At 35.8% G+C, this 27723-nt stretch overlaps 1 protein-coding gene and 1 long non-coding RNA gene across 2 annotated transcripts; one reads left to right on the plus strand and one right to left on the minus strand.

The window, feature by feature from the left end:
• Nucleotides 1-5801: 5801 nt before the first annotated feature.
• On the minus strand, nt 5802-7927 carry LOC129288633 (UDP-glucuronate 4-epimerase 3). Its single transcript, XM_054925304.1, has one exon. The coding sequence runs from the start codon at nt 7455-7457 to the stop codon at nt 6159-6161; it is 1299 nt and encodes a 432-aa protein (XP_054781279.1). The 5' UTR covers nt 7458-7927; the 3' UTR covers nt 5802-6158.
• Nucleotides 7928-9166: 1239 nt separating this feature from the next.
• LOC129287733 (uncharacterized) lies at nt 9167-27364 on the plus strand. The gene is made up of 6 exons (XR_008587789.1): nt 9167-9386; nt 9995-10050; nt 11877-11982; nt 13481-13536; nt 23243-23318; nt 27076-27364. It is a non-coding gene; the product is annotated as an uncharacterized LOC129287733 (long non-coding RNA).
• The last annotated feature ends 359 nt before the right edge of the window (nt 27365-27723 follow it).

Raw genomic sequence — 27723 nt, forward strand, 5'->3', positions numbered from 1 at the left:
AAATACACAATAATATAGTATGAAACAAGTGCAACTAATCCAAATGATATGCATTCCTAGTTGGCAACATATAATATCATATAACAAGTTTATGTACACCACTTAAACTAAAATCGGGCTTTACAAAGAGTGTAGCAGGTATGCTAGCCCCTGCCCGATTCCCTTCCTAGCTCAGTCTCACTGGTAGCACCTATAAAATGATAATCCACGGGATGAGATAAAAATATCATTAACTAAGATAATCTACATTATTGATTAACATGCCAAGTTATAAACAAGCATTAAAATAAGTAACATAATCACATCATATAATATCACCACAAATTTGCATGCATGATCCCAAACCATCCGTTCATCCAATACTCCCGACCGAACCAGTAGGCTATTACACAAAACCAAACCACATGTATGGTCCCTAAACTCACCATCCATGGTAGGACTACCCGGCCAAGGTGTCCTAAACCACTTCCGAACTACTATTTCCCCTTATTATAAGTAATTGGGGTGTCGTTACTCCAACACCGCATCCTACGGATGCTAAGGAGCATAGTCTCCAACTTCGCACCCTTTTGGGTACTAAGGAGAGTAAGTCTCCAACACTGCACCCATTTTCGGGCACTAAGAGAGTAAATGTTGCACCTGGCGTCCCGAGGTGCTAGTAATGCCATATGGACTTAATCTTCACTATCTCCACTAGGGTGACCTCCCACCCTCTAATATGCCACATTTCACTACATATCTCTACTTGACCATGTATAAACAACTTTCCAAACAAATATAACTAAATCTTTCCATTTACTTTAAAAATATAAAATTTTACAAACCAATACTCCACTTTTTCTAAAATAGTTAACCTTTAAAGAATTTATACATATATACTCAACAAATCATAGAAAAGCAACTTAAGAATAACTTATACAAGGTAATAAACAATGCAAATTATCTAGTTACCTCAACCCTTTTGTTACTAAAAGGGTTACCCGTGGTACTAAATTTCTTCTTGTGTCAAAGTAAGTGTTCCCATACCATAATCTACATCAACAAGTACTGTATGTTAATTTTCAATTAACACAAGCACTATTAGCTACCAATAACCTCCCAATTCTCTCACTTTTCACTCATATTCTTAAGAAAGAGGCTTGTTAAGATTACAATTTGCTCACACAATCCCTTTAAGCCTCCTTCTACTCTATGAGAACATAAAACTCAATATCACAACTTATCACACTTCAAAACCCCATGATTAAGTTGGGGCTTGATCCACCTTCCACTAAACAAGAAAGTAGTTTCATGTTACCATATATCTAAGATCAATAAACCTATATTAAACCTTTAGAGTCAATAGAAACCTTCAAAACATTAACTCATGGCTTAATCCAATCAGACCAAATTCTCACTCTTCCAAATCCCATGAAAAATGAAATGAAAAGGTAGAGGAAAAGGTTAGGAAACTTACCCAAGAGTTTGGAGGCTCAAATGATCTTCAAAATCCTTTTAAATTGATGCCCTAGCAGTGCCCAAAGTTTCCCCCTTCGTGCTCTAGGTTTTCCACCCCAAAAACTATCCATTTTTGATGATTCCCAAAAATTTAAGTTACCTGCTGTGCCATGCACCGCAGTGCACGCCATGCAAGCTACGGCTCACGGTGCAGCGAGCAACAACTTGATTTTGCTCCCCCCGATGCCTCCCGACTTAATCCGACTTTCATCCTATCTCAATTTAGAGCCAATTATGACCCAAAAATCCAATTAGCCACCCAAAAATATAATTAAATAAATTAATCATATTTTTAACTAATTTATCCCTTAATTAATCCATTTTTCTAGATTTGAAGTTTTAGGATGTTACATGAAGCTAACGTTAAGCCACGATAACTCTTTTGTGTGACAAAGGCTTGAGGCAACAGAATAATTTACACTGGTTTATTATATTACTTAACTGTTTGTAAGTAGATAAATGTATGTGTTTACTTGTGTTTTGAAAGTTTGGCATATTGTGAAAGAAGATTTTCTCATACATTAGAAACTACTTTCAAAATGATAAAAAAATTTGAGTTCTTCTGTGAAAATTAGTGATTCCTTATAAAGGTGTGAAATGTGTGGTTATTTGAGTATGATCATGTTAGGGGGTGGGAGTTCACCCATAGGAAGGAATAGTAGAAGTCCATATAGCATGTATCTCCTTAGTGCCTAGTGAAGCACGGTGTTGGAGATTGTCTCCTTAGTATCTATATGGGATACAGCATTGGAGAGTGATGCTTCTTAACATCAATGATGCAGTGTTAGAGTAACAACATCCCAATTTGTGTGTGATAGGGGAAGACTATAGTCCGAAAGTGGGATAGGACACCTTTGGCTGGGTTATCCTACCACCAAAGGTGAGCTCAGATGATTGTGGATGTGCACTTGGTTCAAGAGCCTATGGTTTCAGTTGGAGTGATATGGAGGCTCGGATGGTAGAATGATCATGCCAGTGGTAAATGATTTGTGTTGATGAAAAAAAGTATGTTATAATATGCAAAAGTATATTTTGGTGTTTAATAGCTTTACTCCCTAATGGTTATGCATGTTAATTAATGGGAGTCAATTATTCTATTATTTAGATGTTTATCTCACCCTGTGGCTATATTTTATAGGTGAGGGCTCTGATAGGGGTAAGGGAAAGGAAAAGGCATCTAAAGATTGAAGAGCATAGTCATATAGCTCTTTCCTTTTCTCTTTTTGGGTATTGTAATGAATATTGTCAATACATAATGCCAATTTAGGAACATGAAATTATTTTGGAATATTTACTTATATGAATTTGTGATAAATTTGTGTATCTTGGTCTAGGGTTGATGTCGTGTGTGCTTAGCCAAGTTACAATTGCAAGTGATATAATTGAAGTGATTTATGTACCAAAATAACCAAATTGAAATGTGTGTTAAATTTAATCCACCCCTTTGTGTTATTGTCAAGTGAGGGTTTGGTGGTCATTTTAAGTGTGATTGCTTATTTGTGTGACATAAATAAATTGTCATTTTGTGTGTGGTCCATTTGAGATAATCAAAGTGTCTTTGGGACTAATGGCTTTTGACATTGCGACTTAGACACCTTTATGTGTGTTTTGAGGTGAAAATAAACCATTTTGGATTCGAGTATCCATCTTTTTAACGAATGATTTTTTGAGTATGAGACCGGTGCCATCAGGTAGAGGGCTCAAAGAGTTTCATATGAACACTTGAACCGCTCAAATCGAACATCAGATGGCAAAGTGAGATGCTGCTATCATGACAGTAGGTGCGCGCCTCGATACATAATAGTTGCGCCATGGCGCAAGTGGCCTTCACCTCATTGTAGAGTTGAATGAATCATATTAGTACCTACTTATGATCTCATAACTCCGTTTATTTAATGTGATAGTATAGCAATCGATAACATGCAAGTACCGAAAACTTCCAAAGAACCAAATCAGGCAACAAGGATGTTTTCAACAGAACACCTCAATGCTTCCACGTGTTTTCAAAACTTGTACAGAAATAGGAAACGTACAATAAAGAAGCCTCATTATATTTACATATATAGAGGTGAAGATGAAGTTCCGAAATTGCCAGCAAAGTTGATGCATAAGAATTAGAGAAAAGGGAATGAAAGAGAGAAGATAGAGAAAACAAAGAGAGAAAGAGACTAGAGAGAGGAAGATAGAAACAAGGAACTCAAGACTATTATTTTCAAAACTGATTTTCCAGAACTCATTACAACGGTCTTTTTGGTGTCCTTTTATAGCCCATACCTAACACCCTTAAGTAACTATCCTAACAACCTATTAACCCTTTAACTAGTATTATTTATTTATTTATTACTCCCTCCCCAAAAGACCCTTGCCCTCAAAGGTCAAGTATAAAAATTTAAAAATCCCCAAAAACTCATTTGTAATCTTGAAGAAGACAAGTAAATTGACTGAAGGTGTTTCTAGCCTTATTTAAAGTGAATGCATAGGAGATAGGTCTATAGGCACATGAATCCATCAGACAATGGGTATTGGGCCTTTTAGGTCTAACCCAATACAGATTCTGACTATTCCTTCCTCTCTCTCTGTTTTTTTTCTAGACTTGAGAATATCATACCACCACCATATTAACCAACCCACGTGAGCTAGGTAAGTGTCTGACTTTTCAACACCTAAAACATGCATCCATGTGATTCTCTGAGTAGAAAAAACAAGAAACTCTTTCTTTCTTGAAAACTTCTGTATTTCTCATTCTTGTGTACTCTCTTTTTCTTGGAGCTTGGACATAGCCCTCACTTCGCAAAGACTTCTGGGTATCCAAATGAAATAGGGATAGCGATGAAGAAATAAAGACAGGCAATGCTAAGGAAGTATGCAAAGGCCATGATAGATGAAACCAAGAAGACAGCTGCAGCAACTATGGAAAACCAAGAGTAGATGAGGTTAAAAGCCTATGATCATGAGGGACCCAGGATGAGAAAAACTCTGCAACTTGACTAAACTATTGTTTCGAAACTTCCTGAACAGCTCGACTCATATCAGCTTCAAGATGTAAAGGCGGAGTGACTGTTTGAAACGGATGACTTCAGCCTACCTCGAGTCTCCTTGAAATTACCTTGCTTGACGTCAAGAATACACTGGAGCCCTTTCACGATGTTAGCATCATGCACTAAGGATTGTTGACCTTGTCACATATTTCTTGGGACGTAAATGAACAAGACCCCTTATCTTTTTTATAAATAGAGGTTTCTTGCTCAATCTTAAACTCTTGTGACCCATAGTTATCTCAAAGTGCCTGTTCCTTCTTTTCTATCTGACTTATTAGCATGATTTCTTGCATTCTGGCAAGACTTCTAGCTTCTTGCATCGTTCTTGGTTTGAAGAGACGCACTGGTTCTACAAGTTCTGGTTTAAGCCCAGCCACATGCGCAGAAACCAAATATTTTTCTTGTAATTTTAACTTGATGGTGTGGCAGTCAAAGAATTCATTGAATTCTTTCACAATCCCCCGCTGACAAAGCCACATCCAGTGCTCATCCTCATATTCTTGGAATGAATGGTGTACTATGGCCGAGGATGACCGGCTCTGATACCACTGATGCATATGAATTAGAGAAAAGGGAAGGAAAGAGAGAAGATAGAGAAAACAAAGAGAGAAAGAGACTAGAGAGAGGAAGATAGAAACAGGGAACTCAAGACTATTATTTTCAAAACTGATTTTCTAAAACTCATTACAATGGTCTTTTTGATGTCCTTTTATAGCCCATACCTAACACCCTTAAGTAACTATCCTAACAACCTATTAACCGTTTAACTAATATTATTTATTTATTTATTATATAACAAAATTCCACTGTAGAGATATGAAGTTCACCAACTTCAATTGTCACTCATACGAAGAAAAGAATTTAGAAATGATTCTTCAACCAATAGGCCAGAAGGGCGCGAACAATCCCTTTTAGAACTGGACTTCAAGGAATCTGCACACACTTGCATAAATTCCACCATATAATAACCAAAACACGTAAATGAAAATAGCAAGAAACCACAGCCTAAATGTATCATCAAGGGGAGGAGAGCAATACGATTCCTAAAAGATGTTTCCACTATTAGTCTTTTTAAATGAAAAAGACATGTTATAGATGTTTCCTCCAACATCAGACATAGAAATTAATACAAAGAAATGAGCTAGCAGTTCAAGGAGAAGAGGCAGAGTCAACTTCAACATGTTAGAAAAAATATTACAAGAAAATTAATACAGGAAAAAAGTTATTAATGCAAGAAAAATACATGTTTAAATCAGTCAGAAAACAAGAATCAAACTTCAGTGTGCTATTTTATTAAGTTTTCATAAGAATTATACACTGCCACCAATCAGAATACGCTCCATCACTCATAAATGCTACATTTCTGAAACTAAAACAATTACATTCTGGAAAAAGAATGAGAGAAGAATAGTTTGTTTGATATTGGTTACAGTGGCCAGAAATGATCTCCACCAATGACAAAACTTCTTCAGTGTAAGAAACAATATTCCCCCTCACATGGCATCATCGAGACATGCCAGATACGGTATGATCGTGCAACGAAGACAAACACTAAAGGGCAATCACAAAAATCACAGTGAACAAGAATTCAATGTTCCTACCACACACAGCTAAAAGAAACCATCAACCAGCAGCTTTCTTCCCACCAGAATAGTAATTGAGGTGCCACCGAACAAATTTCTTCAAACCAGTCTGTATATCAGTAGAAGGCTTATAACCCAGCTCTCTCTGAGCCAAGCTAATGTTCGCATGAGTAAACTGCACATCACCATTTCGTGGCAGCTTCATTATGTTTCGCTTCGCCTTCACCTTCAAGAGCCTCTCCAAAATGCTCACAAGTTCTGTAACTGGCACAGGTGAAGTATTCCCTAAATTGAAAACCCTCAATTGAGCCGGGCCTCTCTTCTTCCCACCACTTCCCGTGCTCTTCTCTGCAGTATCCAATGCTCCCAAGCAACCCCTCACAATGTCATCAATGTATGTAAAATCCCGTGCAACTGTGCCATGATTAGGAGCTTCAAATATGGAAATCGACTTCCCTTTCAAAATATCTCTTGTGAAAAAGAAGTAGGCCATATCAGGCCTACCCCAAGGTCCGTAGACAGTAAAGAATCGCAATCCTGTCAAGGAAAGGCCATATATATGATTATATGTATGAGCAATTTCTTCCCCAGCCTTCTTAGTTGCAGCATACAGGCTAGCAGGCTGGTCAGTTCTATCTCTTTCCGAGAAGGGTACCTTCGTATTAAGCCCATAAACAGAGCTAGATGATGCCCACACTATAGCAGGTTGAGGGTTCACTGATTTACAAACTTCAAGTAGATTGACAAAACCTGCAACATTACTATGCACATAGGATCCAGGATTTTCCATTGCATACCTCACACCAGCTTGAGCAGCCAGATGCATCACATGGGTAAATGGTACAACCTCGAATAGCTTCTTAAGAAGCGCTGAATCGTTGATATCACCTTCTACAATGTACACACCGTTGCGTTCTAAAAGAGCTTGGCGAGCACGTTTCAGAGAAGGATCATAGTAATCGTTGAAATTGTCAAGGCCAAGCACACCATCACCCCTGCGTTTGAGAGCTGCCAAGACATGGGTTCCGACAAATCCTGCGGCTCCGGTGACCAGCACTGATATCCCATTTCGAGACCTCACTTTCGCAGAAGAACGAAGCCGTTTCTCCCATGCGGAACCACCCCACCCGCTCGTTCTCAGGGAACGGCGAGATGGATCTGAAGGCAGCGACTCCGATGGAGGCGATCGGGAAAAAAAGATAAAGATCAGACCAAAGAACACGAAAGACCAAAATGTGAGCTTCGCGAGAGAGGAATGCCATCGAACCCTATGAAAATAGGGGGACTTCTCCACCTTGAATTTTCCAGGAGTGGAGGGAGGATCATCTAAATGTGACATTTATGCAAAATCTCAAAGGAAACAAGCACACTCTACTCTTCTTTGTCCTATTTCCTTAAAAGGAGGACGAAATGTTCTAGTTCATGCTTCAGAAAAACGTTAGGCTTAGGGTTTCAGAAACTGGGATTCTTGAGGAATACTGTTCAAGACAAGAAAAGTGAAGAAAGAAACTGCTCTTAAGGCACTTTATCCTCGCTGTATTATAGAAATCTTCTTGTTTCTTGCAGGGATGGGTTGCTGAATGGTGATGATGGTGGCCACTTTCGGGCATACAGATTTACAGATAAAAAAGAAAAAAGAAAAAAAGAAAAAGATTAAAGAAGGGATTTTTACTTAAAAACGAATTAACAGCTAAAGAGAGATAAGCCTGACAGTAGAATATAATGGAAAATCTATCAAACTAGGAGGATCTGGATGGTCACTGCAATAAGAGAGAGAACAGAAAAGTCCATGAAAGGAAGAAATTCAAGTGGCCGATGGGAAGACTAAAACAAGTCTCATAAAAAACAAGTCTCATAATTATCTTCTGAAATTCTAATTTTGATTGGATGGATGGCCTTGGATTTGGGAATTCCAAATTTTTTTAAAACTTTTTTTGTTTTTTATTTGTGTGAATCTTCTTCATCCCACTTGAAAAGATGAGAGTTTAATTTAGGGATCTGCAGAGCATAACGAGTGGTTTGTAGAATTTCGAGATTACAAGAATTAGAGTGTTTTGCTATATAAAGAGACGCTGCCCTCTTCCAACAATGGGAAGTGGGTGACATTTGTTATTTCCATCCTCTCTAAATTGAGAAAATTATTGCCATCATTTTTTGTTTAATTAAATATTCTTTATAATTATATTAATTATAACTAAATAAAAATAAGTTAAGTATTCTTGTTATAAAATATTCCATTTTCTTTTTTCTAACTTAAAAAATTAATTTTCTTTATTAATCTATATTATTATTTTTTATTTAAACTAAATAATTTTCCTTACATGACAAATAATAATAAAATCTTATTAAAATATATAAATAATAAGGAAGTTCTTGAAATGTTATAATTCTTCTAAATCTTAAGATATTTTTTTGATATTAATATTTTTAAATTAAATAATTAAATTTATTTTTATTTAAAATATAAATAATGAGACTATTTTTATTTTTTTAATTACAACTTTAATTTATATAAATATAATTTTTTATTTTATAAATTATAAAAATTAAATAAAAATTATAGTTTTTTATGTAAATTTTTTTATAATTGATAAATAAGTTTTAAAAATAATGAGTTACAATAATAATTTTTAAACAACCACAAATTTAATTTTATAAATAAAAAAATGAATAATAAAATATAACTTTTCATTTTTACTATTAAAATTTAAGTTTTAAAAATAATTAAAATATAATTTTTATTTTTAAATAATTATAATTTTTATTTTATGATTTACAAAAATATTTTTTTTATTGTAAAAGTAAAATGGGTTTTGTGGATTTATGTAGAGCTACATTTGTTTAAACAGTAAACATTATTGAAAAAACTGTATTAATATGTTGGATTTTTTTTTTGTGCCGCTCATACATTAAATAAACAGTGATTTTATTAAAAAATATTTTTTTAAAAAAATTATATCAAGGGTGTTGGATTGGATATTTTGCACCCCTTAAATTTAGAACTTTCCAGTTTCCATGAGTATAGTCGAAGTTTCAATTGCAGTTCGCTCTTCCCGCTTGACTTCGCTCATTCGCTCTTCCTGCATGAGTTTGACTCGATTGTCGCTCTCCTATCATTCAATTTCGCTCATTTGCTCTTCCCGCACGACTTTGATTTGATTTTCGCTCTCCTACCGGTTGTGAGACAGTGAAGAATGACCAAGCGGTGTCGCAATATTAGCCTTGTAGAGGCACCGTCAGTCTTCGTCAATGCGTAGTTTCCTTCAAGGTGAGCTTTCTTCAAATTCAAATCAAACAAGGTTGTGTTGCTTTTGTTTCATTTTTGCTTCCCTGTTTATCCTGCTTGTGTTGATCATCTCTAGATTTTTCAACAGAAATTTCACAGTTAAGAAATCAAATGAGTTGTGTGGAAATCACTTTAATGAAGTTTTGGAATCTGGCATGTCTGTTGATTCTAATGTCATGGTGAATGGCAAACGAATGAGATGCACTGTGCATTTGTCTGCTGATGGCTCACCCAATAGACTTGTAGATCATTATTTTTATTCTTATGACAAAGAAAACCAATGTCCTTCCACCTATATCAATCAGGCGTCGCTTAGGTGTGTTGTATGTGATTTATATAGCTGCCGTTTTACGCTTGGTTGATAAACATTGTTATTACAATTTCCCCCTGATTTTTTTGGCAGAAAGAGAAAAATTACAGGAATATATGATTTGTCGCCTCTTGGTAATTACCGATGAAGTGACTTATTATCATTGTTTAATTTCATCTGGGTGGTTCTTATTTTTTGTATACATGGAAAGGTGGTTCATCTTTGCACTAGAAGAAATATAAAAATGATGGTAATATGACGAGAAATTCAACTAGTGCAGGTTTAGTAGAGACAATAAAACGGACAAGAGGCCAATGGTTACAGGATTAATATGAGGTAATTTAGAAGTTATCGTGTTTGGTCCTTCTTTATTTTATTAGTGTATAGTTCTACTGTCTTATTTATCCAAACCATTATTTTCCCTCCAGTGCTGAGAGTTATCATGTTAGTTTTCCTGATCAACTTAGACAATCTCAATGTTACAATGAAAGAAACAGTGTCATCATCTAAAAACAAATCCTAATCATGAAAAGTTAGTTGAGTTTTATTGGCTTCCATGAAAAAATCCCTACGTTTTTAGTCTTATTTTCATACTCCCTTTTTTTGATTGCACATGCACGAGCTAAATAAAAAGTGAATAAACATGGAACATGGTTAAACACCCTTTACAATCCACGCCCAATATCTTCCTACAAATCTGTTGTTTTCAAATTAGAACATGCTGACATAGCTCTTTTCACTTTCATCTTTTTAACCTATATTAAAACAAGTTTGTAACACTACCATTTTGAAGGAGTAATACCTATGAAGTGAGTGAAGGAGATGTTTTTTATATAAAAATATCTTCTCTTTTTTGAATCTTTAGCATTTTAATTATCTAATATATATATATATATTATGATTATGATTTATAGTTTGATTTGAGGATTTTAAGATTGCTGATCCTACTTGAAAATGTTATTATTTTAATAACCATTCATAAGCCCACTTACCTATTGCATTATTTGCATACATTTTAAAATGATATTATTGTATTATTGCATTCTTGGAGGATTAATTCTTGCTTAATTAGGCATTTTTAGATCTTAAGAATCATTTAGGGTTCATTCTTAGCTTAGGAGTATTTTGGTCATTTTGACAAGCTTTAGACATTTATTTAGTTTGTGTCTTTTGTCTTTCTAATATCAATGGAATAAGTTTGAGATTCAAATTCATTCTAGATTACAAAGAGACATCAAAAGAAATAAGTCATTGGATGTTCTAAGACAAAAACATTAATACTAGGTTATTATATTTTATAACCTAAGAGCTTTGAAATGACATTATATCTTGTAATTGGCTTTGAGTTTTAATTTGAAATTTTGCTCACATGCTTTGATCATTTTTGTGTGTATAATTGCATATGCAAACAAGGATTTGGATGAAGATTAAATGGCTAAAAGATTGGATTGCAAAGCAAACTACAAAGCTAGAAGACTCTAGAGTGACACATGTGTAAGAGTTGATTCAAGAAGCTTCTCATAATTTTAAACATGGAGGATTTCAACCTAGCAACCCTTAATCACCCTTCCATCATCATTTTAGAAGTGTTAGTGAGTTTTGATCAAGTGTGGAAGCTTCCAAGAAGAGCTATAAGTATACTCAAATTAATCTAGCTTGATTAATGGTCACATGCATTGTCTAACTCTCTAATCAAGTTGGTTAAGTAGTTTTAAATTTATTATTGGTTTTGATCATCTTGAATCTACTCTCTGTAAGTTCTAGCATTAATATTAATTAATGCATGAATTAGTGAGTTAATGGGATATTAAGGTTCTGTGAAACATTCGAGAAAATTTAATCCTGATTTATTAACTCAATTATTGTGATTAGTGAGTTAATAAGGTGTGTGGCCAGAGGAGCTTAATTTGGCATAATTGTTGTAATTTCAACCCTAGAAGTGGGTGTAGATTGATGGCGGGCCACCCTAGCAAGAAAAGAGGGAAAAAAATTGAAGGTGTATTCTTTGTGCCATATGTCGCGGCACGTGATCAATTTGTTACGGTGCATAAAGACAAATTTAAAAGTAGTGGACTTCTCTGTGCCATGTGCCACGATAGATGACAACGTGCGCCGCAGCACTCGGGAAAATTTTTTGATAAATCAATTCGTATCTATGCAAGAAAACAGAAGGGAGAAGAGGGAGAAAACGAAGAGGACGTTGGAGCTCTGTTAGGGCATGCATATTAGCTTTCATTGTTGATGTTTTGAAACTCCCAAACAGTTGAGGTAAGTAATCTACGCCTTATTCTTCCTTTCTCTCCCTCATTTATGATGAATTATGGTAGGGTTTGAGTTGGAAGATGGATTTTCGGTCCATAGAATTATGGTTTCGATTCTATTGATTAAAATGAGTATAATGGAAGTTGTTTAAGGTATTGACACACCACATTAATGATTTTGAAAGTGGTTGGTCCATGGAGTACTTTAATATTTAAAAATAGATATAAATATGATAGTTGGGAGAGGTTTATGTGCATTAATGATGATTTGAGATGTTATTAGTAATAATGTGCATTAATGGAACCTAATAAGCCCATTGGGTATAAATGGGTAGTGACTATGGGTTGGTAAAATAGAGTGTATGGAGTTATGTGTTGATAAATTTTCAAAATTAAGACAATGATTATATTCTTGTGGTATGATTATAGTGTGGTTTATTTTGTTACCATTCAAGCTTGTTTAAACTTTGGGAAGTTGGTATAGTGAGAGGCAAACCTTTGACCTCAAAGGTTTGAGGTAATCAGAAAAAACTTAATCTTTATAGTTAAATGTTAATTGTATTTGAAAAATATGATTTATGATTTAAATCAATGATGTATATTGGCAATGTGTTTGACTTGTGAAATGATTTTGAAAAGATAACCTTGATTATGTCACCCTTTGTGTTTTACAAAAATTGATTATGATTTGTTATTATGGGTAGAGAATTGTGATATATTATGTGTTGAGTTTGTGGAGTATTTGAGTTTATTTGAGTTCATGCACTATGAATTGATTATTACAATGCATATTATGTGAAAAATGTGCATAGCATAACTATTGGCGGAAGTTCGCCTACGGAGGGGAGTAGATTGATTTAAATTCACGTGATATTGGTAGTGATCGTTGGAATCAAGAACTAACCTTGGCACTGACCATTGAAATCGGAGGTAGACCCTGTTCCATGGTTGATTCGGGACTGTCCTACTTGTTCTATAAGGGACTTGAACCTAACTAGTCTCCATTGGTTCATGAGGAGGCTAGATTAAGGGTACGACACCTTATGGTTGTTAGTATTGGGGGAAACCGGATTACATTAGTGAATGAGTTAACCCTAACCCGGTAGCTTCTCACAAGTAGAAGGCTAGGTTAGTCTGTGAAGGGCGTAACCACGTATTAGCCATCAATTTCGTGTCGGAGGTAACAGGAGGATATAAGGTGATATGATCATGCATATAAGTCCAGCCATATGATTGTTAGTTTTGTAATCCAACATATGTTGAGGGGGCATGGTAGTTATTTTTACGACCCCGTGTTATGCTTGGTGAAATTTCATGATAAAGTGTGTTGTGGTAAGCCCGGTCACATGATTGTTAGTTTTGTGAACTATGACCGAGTGTTTATTTGTGATATTTGTGCTTATTTGCTTATTTGCATCTAATTACAATTGATATGGAATTTATAGGTTAAGTGAAACTTGGTTACTAAGTGGTCGTACTCACCCCTCAATTCTCAATATTTTCAGGACCTAGCTCATCGGATTTGAATCGAGGAAAGCACACAGAGGTCTAGGATTGTGGAGTAATTCTCTTTATGCCTCTTTTTATTACTTTCATGTGTATTTATTGATGTACTTGCCAACTAGGATCATTTGACGTGATTTATACACTATTTGCATAGTTTTGTATATAACTAGTGTATTTTATATTCTGGGTTAGTAAGTTTTAGTTGTAAGCCACTTTGAGGATCTTTGAGGTTAAGAGTGCCATAGTCAAAATTTTCCTCCACAATGTAAGGGCCCTCCCATTTGGATTGAAGTTTGCCACCAATGAGCTTGAGCCTTGTCCTGAACTTTAGCACTTTATCTCCCACTTGAAAATGCTTCCTCAAAATACATTTATCATGAATGAATTTTGCTCTTTCCTTGTACAATTTAGAGCTCTCATATGCATCCAATCTCAACTCCTCCAATTCTTGAAGTTGGAGCTTCCTTGAGGAAGCTACACCCTCCTTACCAAATGCACAAGCCTTCACAGCCCAATAGGCTTTGTGCTCAATTCCACTGAGAGGTGACATTGCTTACCATAAACCAACCTAAATGGAGACATCCCAATGGGTGTCTTGAATGCAGTCCGGTATGCCCAAAGAGCCTCCTCAAGTCTTGAGCTCCAATCTTTCCTATTCGGTCTCACAATCTTTTGAAGGATAGACTTGATCTCCTTGTTCGAACACTCGGCCAACCCATTTGTTTGAGGATGATATGGGGTTGCCACCGTGTGTAGAACACCATATTTCTAAAGTAAAGAGGAGATAGTCTTGTTGCAAAAGTGTGCCCCTTAGTCTGTGATGATTGCTCTTGGGATGCCAAACCTGTAAAACACATGAGACAAAAGAAACTTTGCCACAACTTTGGCATTATTAGTTCTAGTGGGGATAGCCTCAACCCGCCTAGAAACAAAATCAACACAGAGCAATATATATTCACAACCATTGAAAGAGGGAAAATGACCCATGAAATCCATATCCCAAACATCAAAAATCTCACAAAATATAATGGGCACCTGTGGCATTTCATGTCTCTTTCCCAAACTCCCAAAATGTTGACATGCATGACATGCTTTGCAAAATTGATGTGCATCTTTAAAAAGAGATGGCCAATATAAACCACAATCTAAGACCTTCTGCCCGGTCCTCCTAACCCCAAAATGACCACCACATGCATAAGTATGACACATCATCAATCTCAACATCAGGAACACATCTCCTAATGACACCATCACTACACAATCTCCAAAGAGTAGGTGAATCCCAAACATAGTATCTACTTTCTCTAGCAAGTTTCTCCCTAGCATGTCTAGTAATCCTATTTGGAAACATATTATGCACCAACAAATTGACCAAATTAGAATACCAAACAACATCATGAGAAGAAATAGCACATAATGATTTGTCTATAAACTCATCACAAGGGAAATCAAAAGAGGAATTCACCATAATGGAGTCATAAGGCAATCGACTCAAGTGATCCGCCACATGATTTGTTGCTCCACTCCTATCAATGATCTCCAAATTGAACTCTTAAAGTAGAAGCATCCATCTAAGCAAACGTGGCTTGGTGTCCTTCTTCTTTAAAAGGTACTTCAAGGCCACATGATCTGTAAAAAAAACAACCTTGGAATGCAACAAGTAAGATCAAAACTTGTTAAGAACAAATACTAATGCATACAATTCTTTTTTAGTTGTGGTGTAATTGCATTGTGCTTTGTCTAAAGTCTTAGATGCATATGCAATAACATAAGGTAGCTTGTTTTCCCTTTGTCTTAACATAGCTGCAACAGCAAAATTAGAGGCATCACATGAAATCTCAAATGGAATCAACTAATTAGGACTCCTCAAAATAGGAGGGGAAACAAGCTTATCCTTCAAAGCATCAAATGCATCTCTACAACTTGGAGAGAACTCAAACTTGACATCTTTTTGAAGTAATTAAGACAAGGGACGTGCAATCTTAGAAAAATCTTTAATAAATCTTCTATAAAAACCCACATGGCCAAGGAAAGATCTCAAGTCCTTGACATTAGTTGGATAGGGCAAAGATGAAATCACTTCAATTGTGGCCCTATCCACCTCAATGCCACGGCTTGAAACTAAGTGGCCCAAGACAATCCCTTGCTCAATCATAAAATGGCACTTCTCAAAATTCAAAACCAAGTTTTTCTCCACACATCTAGCAAGGACTTTATCAAGATTTCTCAAGCAAGAAGAATGAGAATCCCCATGAATTGTGAAATCATCCATGAACACTTCCATGCAATTTTCAATAAAATCACTAAAAATACCAAACATGCATCTTTGGAAGGTCCCTGGAGCATTACACAATCCAAAAGGCATTCTTCTATATGCAAAGGTACCAAATGGGCAAGTGAAAGTGGTTTTATGTTGATCAACCGGATCAATGCAAATCTGAAAATAACCACTATATCCATCAAGAAAGCAATAATGAGATTTCCCCCCTAATCTTTCTAACATTTGATCAATAAATGGGAGAGGGAAATGGTCTTTCTTGGTTGCCTCATTCAACAACCTATAATCAATGCATTCCCTCCAACTATTTTGTACCCTAGTAGGAATCAATTCATCATGTTCATTCTTTACCACAGTAATTTCACTCTTCTTGGGCACAACTTGCATCGGGGACACCCATTCACTATCACTAATAGGATGGATTATACCTGCACTCAAGAGTTTGGTAACCTCCTTCTTTACCACATCAAGTATGAGAGGATTCAACCTCCTTTATGGTTGCCTTATTTCCTTGACATTTTCCTCCAACATGATCCTATGTGTGCAAGTTTGAGGGCTAATTTCAGGAATGTCTCCAAGTGTCCACCCAATAGCCTCAATGTTCTTCCTCACTACATCACACAACAAAGACTCTTCCATAGGGGTTAGTGAAGAAGAAACAATAATAGGCAGTTGATTACCATTTCTTAAGTAAGAATACTTAAGATGTGAAGGAAGTGGCTTCAACTCTAGATTGGGTGGCTCAATGATGCTTGGAGGGATCTTTTGCACTTGAATTTGCCTTGCTAGATCCATGTCTTCCTCTTTAAGTGGCATGCCCAAGCTTCTCACGGCTGCTGTGTGAAAAATTTCATCCAGATTGACTTGCTTGGTTCCAACTTTAAGCCTCACATCTAGATTTGATTGGCTTGCTCCAGAATTAATTTCAGGTTTGGCCAGATCTGATTCTAGACTTGCAGCACCAATTTGCACGCCCTTAAGATCATTAACAGCCCTAAAATCACTTTGTTCATGCTTTTCAATTGTCCCTAAACCTGAAACATCACAAATAGAACACTCCTCCAACCTTGGAGAATAATTAGGCACAAAAGGATCAAAGCTGTCAAAATTTCTAGAATTAAATTCAGTAGAAGAAATCCAATGATGTGATGAAATATGACATGTGGAAGATGAACTAGGGCTATCATTAGATGCAATTTCACTCTCATCACTTGATTATATCACTAAATCAATAGAATTTCTAAAATTGATACTCAAATTATCAAACTTATCTAATGCAAGCAAATCACTCAAGGAAGCATATGTTTGGTCATGTGAGGAACTAGACAACACAAGTGCTTCAAATGGAGTGCAAGTAGATGAGTGAGGCATATCAAGTGTTCTGCCATTCAAATGCTCATGCTCAAGTGAATGCAATTCATCTTGAGATTTCAAATTAGACAAAATTAACACTATGTTATTGCAATTCACACAAATAGAGTCATGAGTGCATGAACAAGTGAAGCTAGGAAAAGATGCAACATCATCCAAGCTAGGATGCATAGAAATTTCATCAATGATTCCATCAAGTGTATCATCAATGCAATCTATAAAATGAAGGCTATAATCAACATAAGAGTTTTTCAAGCTATCAAATATGTTAAATTCAATCTTGCTGTCCAAAAACTCCATGGTAAGTTTTATGATGTCATCATAAAAGGTCTCCCAAGGATGAGTGTGCCTTGGCCTCCTTCTTGCATATCTAACACATAAAAATCTGTTGGAAAAACTAAGTCCTTGACCTTCATTAAGATGTCTTCCAAGAATCCCTTAGGCTTCCTAGTGCTCCGGTCGGCTAGTTGCAAGATGACACTACAATCTTGAAGACCACCAAGATTAAGGGAAGAATAAATGTGAGTAGGCATCACATTGATGGCTGCCCCTAAGTCAATCAAGGCTTCTTGAACAAACACATTCCCTATTTGACAAGGAATGGTATATGCCTCTGGATCTCTACACTTTAGAGGGAGTTGTGGCTTGAAGACAGCACTAATATTATGACTCATTTGAACTGTAGCCAATGGTTTGAATCTCCTTTTATTAGTACACAACTCCTTTAAAAACTTTGCACACTTAGGCATGCTTTTTATCATCTCAAGAAGTGGTATGTTCACTTCCACCTTCTTCAACATATCAAACACATCATGCCTATCTTCTTCTTGCCCCTTCTTAGCAAATCTAGTCAAGGCCTTAGGAATGGCATATCCCTTAGAATAGGGTCTCTAATTTGATATTCTTTTGGAGGCTCTCTTCTTCCCAACACCTCTTTCTCCTTAGGCTTGCTTGAATCATTCTCATTTGCCTTAGAAGATGGATGAACCGTGGCTGTTCCAGCACTGCCTTGATTTGAGCTCAATTTCACCTCTTTTTCTTGAGCATTCAGGGCTAATCTTGCCCCATTTACATCCTCAACTACAATCTCTTCAATAGAGTCATCCTCATCATCAATCACTTGAGGACTTAGAGAAGTAGGAGGCATGTTCTTGAGGCTATGTGAGGCACTTGGATGCACATTTACCTTGCTGTCACAGCAAGTGGAATCACGTGGACCAGCAAGAGAAAGTGGTCTTCCTTCACAAATTTGAGAATTCCTTGAAATAACCTCACTAGGATTGCTGCCACCATGGTTTGAGGCACTTAGAATGGCTTCAAGAACTCTTCTACTCCTCAACTCAATTGCACTAAGGCTCTTTGGATTGATGACAGGTTGAGTTGGGAGCTTTCCACTTCCTTGAGCTTGGCTAATGCTATTTGAATTCTCAAATTATTGTACCACCAAATCAGTGCTTTGTTGCTTTGAATCAAGATTACCTAGCCTCTTAAGCATCATGTCCATTTCTGATTTTGCCCTAGACACATAAGAATAAAACTTTTGGCCTATAGAAAACATAGCATCACCCATCCTCTCAAGGTAGGAATACATTTGTTTATCACCTCCACCATCTTGGATAAGGATCACTTGAGAATTCTTGGCTTGCACAACCTCTTGATTACCCTTGTAGCTGAAGTTAGGGTGCTGCCTCCAACTTGGGTTATATGTGCTCCCATAGTTAGCCTCAACATTATTCCTTGCCCCTTGATTATGTAATTGTAGGGTCTTTGTTGTTGATACACAGCCCCAACATCTCGAGCATGCATGCAATTAGAGGTGATATGTATTGTGGAATTGCATATACCACAAATAGGAGCCACTAGAGCATTGGACATAGAAGCAATCTAAGCTTGTAGAGGATTGGAGATAGACATCTTGAGAAAATCCAATTGAGAGTAGATATCCTCCAATTGGGAATTAGCAATAGAAGATTGGCCCACTTGGTGAATACCCCTTGCATCTCTTGAGCTATATTGTTGGTTATTGTTTGCAAGCTTTTCCAACAAGGTCCATGCATCATCCGGCGGAAGATCTAATAGAGAGCCATTTGCAGTAGCATCTATGGTCTTTCTATCATGAATTTGCAACCCCACATGGAAATAATCAATGAGGAACTCCTTACCCACATTTAGGTATGGATACTTTGCAAGCAACTCAAGAAACCTCATCTAATACTCATAAAGAGATTCTTGAAGGTGTTGTTGAATCCCCATGATTTGCTTCCTTAGTTGAGAATACTTGGTTGCTGGAAAATATTTTTCAAGAAAGCAATTTTGCATCTCCACCCAAGAATTGATGGTCCTTGTGGCAAGAGTATTGAACCATGTGATTGCTTTATCCTCAAGAGTCAAATAGAAGACCCTGAGCATCAAATTCTCCAAGTTTGCTATGGGAGGCTTCAAGGTTGAACAAACCCTCTCAAGTATTTGAAGATGCCTATTAGGATCCTCACCTGCAAGGCCATGGAATTTTGACAAAGCATTAATCAATGAAGGTTTGATTTCATACTCATTTTATTTTTGTAAATTTAAAAACAAGCCACGAGGTCTAAATGTGTCAGTGGGTACTACCATCTCTCTAATACTCCTCCTAGCAGGTATTTCATGTTCATTACCATGCAATCTATTAGCCATACTGTCCAAAATCATAGAATTATCAACTATGGTGTTTGGAAGAGAAGAAGATGCTAAGAACTCTAAATATTGATCTCTAAATTCAATATAATTTTCACCAAGTTCTTTGCAAGTCCTACAAGACATATAAAGCTCAGAACACCACAGAAATAGCACTGGACCAAAGAAAAATCAAAAATTCAAAAGTAGGCAACAAATTCTGAAAACTGGCAGAGTTGAAACACACTGAGGCAGTATTTTTGTAAAACTTTTTCGAACGTGAAAAAGACAAAATTAGCAAAAACTCAAAACTAAAAATTTAAAGATAAAACACTGAATTAAAATCAGGAATTTTTATAAACAAAATTTCCAAACAGGGAAAGAGATATGCTCATCCAAAATTAGCCCTGTCTGCCTGGAGTGTCACTGGGAGTCAGAAGTGGACCCTTTGTGCTTGTTCAATGCACAACTTGCACTCTCTGGTTCCGAATCAAATTGAGCTGAAATTTTTACCTGAAAATTTAAACATAGAGAAGGTTATACAGACCAATTTTCAAGAAAACATACGCAGTCAATTCTTCCCAGTATTTTTTCGAATTAGGGTCTGCAGCACTGGAATTTTCAGTGAACCCTGTTTCAGTCAAGCAAACATTCAACCAACTTAATGGCCGAATTAGCAATTATGTTCAACAGAAAAAATGTTTCTAAGATAACAAGGAACACAATGAAATAAGAATCAGCTCAAAACGATATGTGTAGCGAAAATTATACTTGTCTGAATTTTGTGTAAAATTTTTGGACAGAGCAAATTCTCACAGCTTGCTGGCACTTGAGCTAACCTTGACAGATTTGGCTTGCACGTCTAGAATCAATACTATGATGACTATATCCAGTAGCAAACAGACCAACAAGTGATCAAATGCTCAGAAAACACAAATCAGCCACCACAACACAAATTCCAGAATTAAGCCAAAATGTAAAACAAATTAAAATAGCAATTGAAACCACAATTTGTATGGCTAGTTGCTCCCTGGCAATGGCGCCAATTGATGAACTCTTTAGTCATCTTGGGTTATCAAATTTTACTAGAATGTAGAAGTGAGTATTCTAGGCCATTTCCCTAGAGAGCAAAGCATACAAATCATTATTCAAATGCCACAAATTAATCTGAATTTTCAAGTGACTAAACTAACTCTATAATGCAACAATAAATTTTTGTAAAATTCTGTTTTAGTTGGAATGAAATGAATGATGATTATGGTGAGCCCAAGTCAGATTTCTTAACATTAATCATTGATTTCTAGAATTATAACATCATAAACCTTCTTGATTAACCTAAAATGAGATACTTAGAAACCTCTAAGTGTGGTGCACCATTAGACTCAATGGACACGAATGAATCTAGGTCAAGTGAATTTAGAAATTAACACTATATTCAGCCTTGTTCTTCACAAGTTTCAGACCAAAACTGGTGGAAGAAAAACACCTTAAGTCAAATTCATATAACTAATATGGATCTAACTCAAGTCTACATAAGAACTTGAACAAAAATCAGCAAGAACTTATGAAATAACCCCAGAACATTAAGGTAAATTATAAATTCCAGAACTGAAAATAGCATGAAAATCTAAATTCAACATTCATATTCTCATCAAATCTGAATTAGAATCATAAAGTCTTTAACCAAAACAGGTTCAAAATTCAAATTCTCAATTAATCAAGACAAGAACATGAAATCAAGAAAATGAACAACAATTACAAATTGAAAATCTCATAATGTCAAGTCATCTTTCTTGGAGCCCTAAATAATCAGCTTCTCATGCTCTTCCTCTTCACTTGAATCAGACCTTGAGAAGCCTCCATGAATGTATGAAGATGAAAATGAAATCTGGAGATAAATGTGTGCTGGACGAAATCTGGAGGAGAAGAAGAAAATGGATGAAAATTTGGAGGAGAATGAAGGCAGAATTCAACCTGAATGAAGGAGAAAGGAGAAGAAATGATCTGGACAGTGAGAGGATGAGAAGATGGTGTGATCTGGAGAAGAAGATGAGAGAACTGAATCTAGAAAATTGGAGAGTGAATATGAACGAAAATTGAGAGAGAATATGGCTGAAGTGAGAGAGTGGGATTTGAATTATGAGGCTCTCATCTGAAAATTCAGCTTATGTATGTGTGGAAAATGTGAGTGGTGATAAAACCAAAGTGGATGGTGATAAAAACAAGGAAGGTCCAGATCTGAAATGAGTTGGAAAAATGGACGAAAATAAGCTAAAATGGGAATAAAAATGAGGTGGAAAATGTGGCAAGGGACATGTGAACATGTGTGGGAAATGTGACTCCTCCTTAGGCTGCCAATCAGCTGGCACATGTCATCCCATTAGATCTGATCATGTCACACCTCCCATGCCCCTTCTTCACTTGATGATGTGTCCCTCAATGCTTTCCATGCTCCTTTGATTTTTTATTTAATTAATTCTCCCCAATTAAATCTGAATAATGGTGCTACATCATCCCTCAAATAATTCTGGAATTTGCACCCAACAACCCCTAAATTCTTCATCTTTATTTATTTGCTATCTCTTAAATTTCTCCAAGCATGTGGACTAGCCTTTGATCCTTGATTTTAAAATTGCCCTCACAAAATCTGAAAATAAAAACACAAGACTAAATAAATTCTAAACAAAAAGAAATAAAAAGGAAAAGAAGAGAATTAATGCCCAAGATCTCAATTTAGGATATGAAAGTGTCAAAACAATCATCAAATAGCACTACTAGGGTTCATAAAGTCAATCTAGAAATGACAACTCAAAATCGGGAATTAAACCCTATTATGCACAATTTGATGCCAAAAATCAAGTGTTTTAACATGTAAAATATGACATAGATCAATGTTATAATTCTGGAAATCAATGATTAATGTTAGAAAATCTGACTTGGGCTCACCATAATCATCATTCATTTCATTAAAACTAAAACAAAATTTTACAAACATTTATTGTTGCATTACAAAGTTAGTTTAGTCACTTGAAAATTCAAATTAATTTGTGACAATTGAACAATGATTTGTATGCTTTGCTCTCTAGGGAAATGACCTAGAATACTCACTTCTATATTCTAGTAAAATTTGATAACCCAAGGCGATTAAAGGGTTTATCAATTACAAGAAAAATTGACAAAGTACATTTTATGTCCAGTTGATGAGTAGTGAAATTATATTTTTAAAATTCATGTTAGTTTGGGAGTAATTAAATAAAAAGTCAACACTTTTTTAAGTGTGTTAGTTTGACCTAGTTTTCGGTTTTCTTTTGTGTGAAAATTTTTATATAATTTTGTGCAACTTAAAACTTGGTTATTTTAATTAATTCTCTCTTCTAATTATGAATTCAATTCTGGAATTTAATTTCATTTTATAATGTCACATGTTATTTAATTTAATTATATGATTTATGTGATATAGGTGGCTTGTGGCTTGTACATCAATTGGGCAAATAGAATCAAAAGTTCATGGGGTTAAAGGCTAATGGTTTGGACATGTAAGACCTCCTATTTGGTGGCTTAGATTAGCTAAAGTTATGGATGATACATGGGATTAATTGTACACATACTGGAATCATCTACAAACTAATAGGAGGGTGCTACCTTGCAAGTGTGACAAGACTCCCATTTTCCATTTATTTTCTTTTCTTAGTTTTCTAAGTGAGCTTCAGCTGATGGGAAAACACTTAGAGCACGTCCTACACCCCCCAAAATCATATTCATTCACCTATTTACTCATCTTCCACATTTTCTCTCTCTTATTCTTAGTGTTCTTCATTTTTTCCTCCTTCTCTCTACTCTCTAGCATGTCCAGCCCCTATTCTTCCACTGTTTCTCTATCAAATCTACTCAAATCTTCCACCATTCTTTTACCCTATCATGGCCAAACTCACCCCAAGCATCTAAAGGAAGAATTGAAGCTTAATTCATTAAGACTATAGAGCATACCTCTCGGCCACATGGTGTTCATAGAGGAAGTAAGATTTTCTTTTTGTTTTCTAGCTAGATTCTTCATTGAATCCTAGGGGAGAGTTGATGAAAGAGGAGACTTGAAATTTTCACTTGGCTAAGCTTAACTATTTCTTCATCTTGTTTCAATTTGATTAGAATACTATAACTATTATTGATTGTGGTTCAATTTGACTTTAGTTTCATGGTCGTTTGGAATTTATAATATTGAAACAAGATTGTTTAGTTGAATTTCAAGTTCATAATGCTGCTGGAATTTTGGCCTCTTGGTATTTTTACATGGTAATATGTGATTTCACTTGGAGAATGTCTTCTATTAGCTTAGCATGCAATTGTGTGGTAAATACTTGATGAGTTGCTTGAGTTTTCATAGTTCTAAGCTTAGGTATAGCTTTGGGTAGTGGCATTTAGGAATTAATTTTAACTAAACACTTGGTTAATTTGAGAGCTAAGCTAGTAAAGTTACCTAGAGGGCTTATAATAGCATTTAAGGAATTGAATTAGTGAAGTTAGGATGCTTGAGATAGTTGTCTTAAGTAAATACATTTTTCAACCAAGGAAGGAGAGTTAAGTGAGCTGCCATAATTAAATAAAGGGCTAGGAATCTTTCGTTAACAACACCCTAGGGTTCTTACTTGAATAGGGAAGCCACTTCATTCACAATTAGGATTGGTTTTCTAGTTTAATTTATTAGATAATTAGGTTAGCACTTGATTAATCAACTTCAAACTGTGATTTATTCAACTAGATAACTTTAAATTAGACTTAAAACCATTCCTTGGGAAATAACTTAGGGTTGGCCCTATATTGCATTAGGGTTAGCTTTAGTTTAATTTGAAGGCAAGCGACTAAATCCTATCAAGGTTCAATGCAGTTTAATGCTGGGGATAGAATTAAGCCTCCATAACCTTCAAGGCAAGCTTCAAATAGACCAGCTCCTACTTTTAATATGGGAAGGTCACCTCAGTGCAGTATTTATGGTAGATTCCATGCAGGCAAGTATTAGTCTTGTTGCAACACATCACCAAGTATTATCCCAAGGGAGGAATTGAAGCAACAGAGCAATGGTCAACTATTCCAGGACAAGTCTTTGCCATGATGCAAGAAGAAGCCATGGCATCTTTGAACTTGATTAAATGTATAATCTCTGTCTCTGGTAATAGAATTAAAGCATTGTTTGACTCTGGAGCTACACATTCTTTCATCTTAGAAGAATGTGTAGTTAGACTGAAACTAGAGCAAAGAGTTACTCTTGTATTGGTCAAAGTGACTACACCTTTAAGATCCTCAAATATTACTAGTAAGGCTTGTCAGAATATAGAGGTTGTATTTGAGGATTATGATTGATTTGATTTTCATTCTTATGACAGGGATTGATATAATTGTTAGCATGGATTAGCTAGCAACTAACGATGCTATACTAGGTTGTGCTTGGAAGCTAGTGTCTTTGTTAATGTTGATAGTAAGAACTAGTTTTACTAAGTAGGTTGGGTTTTTATCAGTAGTGCAAGCCGAGAAGTTGATTAAGCAGGGGTGTTATGCGTATATGGTGGTTTTGGTAGCTAGCAGTATGTATGATGGGAGTATTGAGAAGATGGAATAGTAAGAAAATTCTATGAGGTATTCTTAAAAGAAGTATCTAGATTACCTTCGGAAAGGAAAGTTAAATTCTTAATAGATTTGGTTCTTGGCACTAAACTAATTTCTAAAGCCCCGTATTAGTATCACCCTCAAAGTTTAACAAGTTGAAGAATAAGATTAAATATTTTCTTTATAAGGGGTTTATCAGATCGAGTATATCGCCTTAGGGATCGCCGGTGTTTTTTTTTTTTTGAGAAAGAAGATGGCAACTTAAGGTTGTTCTTCGACTACTGGCAGTTGAATAATGTAATAGTGAAGAATAAGTACCCTTTACCCAAAATTGATGATCTGTTAGATCAGTTTGCTATAGCCTCAGTCTTTTCTATGATTGACCTAAGGTTAGGATATCATCAATTGAGGGTCTCTGAGAAAGATGTACCTAAAACGGCCTTTAGGACACGTTATAGGCATTTTGAGTTCCTTGTCATGCCATTTGCTCTGACTAATGTGCCTGCTATATTCATGGATTACATAAACTGTATCTTCAAGCCATATCTAGATTAGTTTGTTGGTTTTCATTGACGACATTCTTGTTTATTTTGAAGATGAGGACCAACATGCCAAGTATCTCCAGATTGTCCTCCAAATTCTGAAAGAGAATAAGCTGTATGCTAAGCTTAGTAAATGTGAATTTTAGTCGAGGGAAGTTAGATTTTTATGTCATGTGGTGTCAGCAGATAGGATTTCTATTGATATGCATAAAGTTAATGCTATGTTGAAATGGGAACGACCTATCTCAATTACAAAGATTTGAAGTTTCCTATGGCTGGATATTACCGATGGTATATCCCAGGTTTCTATCAGATTGCTTCTCCATTGACAAGATTGACTTGTAAAGATCAGCCTTATATTTGGGATGACAAGTATGAAATTTCTTTTTAAAAATTGAAGGAAAAGTTAACTATTGCACTTGTATTGATAATTTCAAATCCAAGACTACCTTATAAGGTGTACTCGAATGCTTCTTTAAGAGGTTTAGGTTGCGTGCTGATTCAAGATGGACGAGTAGTTGCCTATGCATCAAAGCAATTAAGTTTGCATGAAGAAAATTATCTGACCTATGATCTAAAACTTGCAATAGTGGTCTTTGTGCTAAAGATTTCCATCATTACCTGCATGGTTCAATATTTAGCGTGTACCCTAGTGGAATTAATGAAGATTAAGTCTATATGGCATTACTAGCACCTCAGGATGCCAGGGGCAACATTTACTCTCCTTAATGCCCGAAAATGGGTGCGATGTTGGAGACTTACTCTCCTTGATACCCAAAAGGGTGCGGAGTTGGAGATTATGCTCTTAAGCATCCATAGGATGCGGTGTTGGAGTAATGATACCCCAATTACTTATAATGGGGGAACCGGCAGTCCAGAAGTGGTAGAACAACTTGGCCGGGTAGTTCTACTATGGATCATAAGCTTGGGGACCATACATGTGATTTGGTTCTATGAAATAGCCTACTAATTCGATTGGGAGTATTGGAGGATCGAACGGTTAGAGATCATAGATGTAACTTGTGGTGATTTTATATGGTGTGCTTATTTTACTTGATTTAAGGCTTGTTTATAACTTGGCATGTTAATCAATAATGTAGATTATCTTAGTTACTAAGATTTTTATCTCACCCTGTGGTTATCATTTTTACAGGTTCTACCACTGAGACTGAGTAAGGAAAGGAATCAGGCAAGGACTAGTAGATTTGCTACATTATGAATAGTAATGCCTGATTTTGGTTTGACTGGTGTACATAAACTTATTATATGATATTATATGTTGCCATTTAGGAATGCATATCATTTTAATTGGTTGCACTTGTTACATACTATGTTGTTTTGTATTTTAGCCTAATATTGTATATGATGTGAATATGTGGCAATTTTTGTAGTGATGGGCTAAAATACTAATACAAGTGTAAGAGATGTTTTATCTATGTGGTGACAATGTATATGTAATATATTATGTGGCAATAGAGGCCAAATAGTATATATGGTGTTGATTTGGTATTTTAGCCATATTGGGCAAAATGGCCATTAAGTGGCCAAGTTTTGTGCTTGGTATGTTATTGTATGTTTGAATGCTCACTCAAGTATATTTTGGTCCATTAGACTTAGTTCAAGCCTCACAATGGATTAATGATATAAGTTTTGAGTACTTGGATGCTTGAAAATTACTTTAAAAACTGACTTTTGCACCCGAGCATCTAAAATTCTCATACGATGTCAGATCATAACGAAACTTATACCATTAGTTAGCTTATTGAATAAGCTTCACGTGGGTGCTTTAATCACTCCAATC

This window comes from Prosopis cineraria, unplaced genomic scaffold (genome assembly GCF_029017545.1).
Source record: "Prosopis cineraria cultivar Desert tree isolate PC_DT_omini unplaced genomic scaffold, ASM2901754v1 PC12, whole genome shotgun sequence".
NCBI classification, from domain to species: domain Eukaryota; kingdom Viridiplantae; phylum Streptophyta; class Magnoliopsida; order Fabales; family Fabaceae; genus Prosopis; species Prosopis cineraria.